The sequence below is a fragment of the Hippichthys cyanospilos genome, chromosome 1, assembly GCF_059441005.1.
Source record: "Hippichthys cyanospilos isolate Australia breed blue-spotted pipefish chromosome 1, RoL_Hcya_1.0, whole genome shotgun sequence".
Lineage (NCBI taxonomy): Eukaryota > Metazoa > Chordata > Actinopteri > Syngnathiformes > Syngnathidae > Hippichthys > Hippichthys cyanospilos.
The window spans coordinates 9,681,210-9,682,500 of record NC_142369.1 but is presented as its reverse complement, the minus strand read 5'-3'; the positions used below and the strand labels follow the sequence as shown (position 1 = coordinate 9,682,500).

The window sequence follows — 1,291 nt, the reverse complement described above, 5'->3', positions numbered from 1 at the left end:
ATTTAATGTGCACCAAATAAGTGAGCGTTAATTAGCGCATTAAAAACGTCGTTGTTTGTTAGTATATTAGTTTGTTGTTGAGTTCAACAAGTTGTCAGGCCAAGTGACACGTGTGGACAAACTTATGTGCCCCCCCCCCTCCTCCACCCCAACTAATCTTCGTCGTCGCCCCCCCACTTTGGCGTGACAGCTCGTCAAAGTCCCCCCAAAGTAAGCGTCTCCCGGCAAGGGGTGCTCGTGTCAATCGCGTCAAAGTGGGCAAAAGTGCCCGAGCTAGCTCCCAGCTAGCTTTGCGTGCTAGTTTGAGTGCGTGCGCGCTCGCTCGACAAGTTGCGAGCGCTCGGCTGTCCAAAAGAAGGCAAAAAAAGTGTGCCGAGTCGACGTGAGGGGCGAGTTGGGAGCTGGGGAGGATCCGCGGGACTCGTTGGCCGGTGGCCCCTCGGCGGAGGTTACCTGGCGGGCCCGCTGCAACGCGTCGGCCAGGCCGTCCGACTTGAGCCCCGGCTGGCCGATCGAGGCCTGTCCTCCTGCCTGCACCAGCTCCGCCATCACAGCGCCACTAGCTCGCTAGCCGCTAGCCGTTAGCCTGCTAGCCACTAGCCGCTAGCTCAAGAGCTTGGCCAGGCGCAGATGCTCTCCGTGGATGGAGAGGGCTCACTCACTGGGGCATGGACCCCAAATTAAATTAAAAGAGATATACGCGGGTAGGGACGGATGTTGCGAGGCGGGGCAAATTTGCAATAATGCGAAGTGGGTGGACTTAAACTTCGTCAAGGCTTTTGCCCAGGCCCCGGCACGTTGCAACTTGTCCGATGGGTCACGTTGTGCTGAATAGAGGATCTCTGCCGCGGCTCAGCTGGCTGTTGGCACGCGGGCACTTCCGCTTCCGTATGAGGTCACGTGGTCAGACTGCAGCCACAGGTGGCAAGTAAAAGTTTCGGTAGCAGACAGCAAAAGTATTGGCTGGCATGCGCAAACAATTGCAAAGCTTCACTGAAAACACGTGATCATTTTAAACATTTATTTTCTTTGGACTACTGAGTTCTGTTTTACACCAGGGGAGTTGACACATAAGGAAGCCCCACGCATACTTGTTGTTGTAAACATGAGTGGCATAACTGAAGGGTGGTAGTGGGGGGTGTTAGTGGTACAAATGATACGGTTCGGGTTTCAAATTAGGGTTTTATAGGTTTGAACTTAATGTTTCCAACGAGGATTTGGGTTTTAATTTAGAGTTTCAAACTGAGTTTAGCAGCGCTCCCCATCTCTTTGTCTTTGTTTACATGGTGTA

The 1,291-nt window shown here is 53.1% G+C and overlaps 1 protein-coding gene across 1 annotated transcript in view; it reads right to left on the bottom strand.

The window, feature by feature from the left end:
- LOC148429035 (far upstream element-binding protein 3-like) overlaps positions 1-644 on the bottom strand; it is a 13,246-nt gene extending 12,602 nt beyond the window's left edge. The window contains exon 1 of the mRNA XM_088428015.1: positions 454-644. Within this exon, the coding sequence (XP_088284141.1) occupies positions 454-549 (96 nt within the window). The 5' untranslated portion in view covers positions 550-644. The remainder of the gene's footprint in view (positions 1-453) is intronic.
- Positions 645-1,291: the final 647 nt, after the last annotated feature.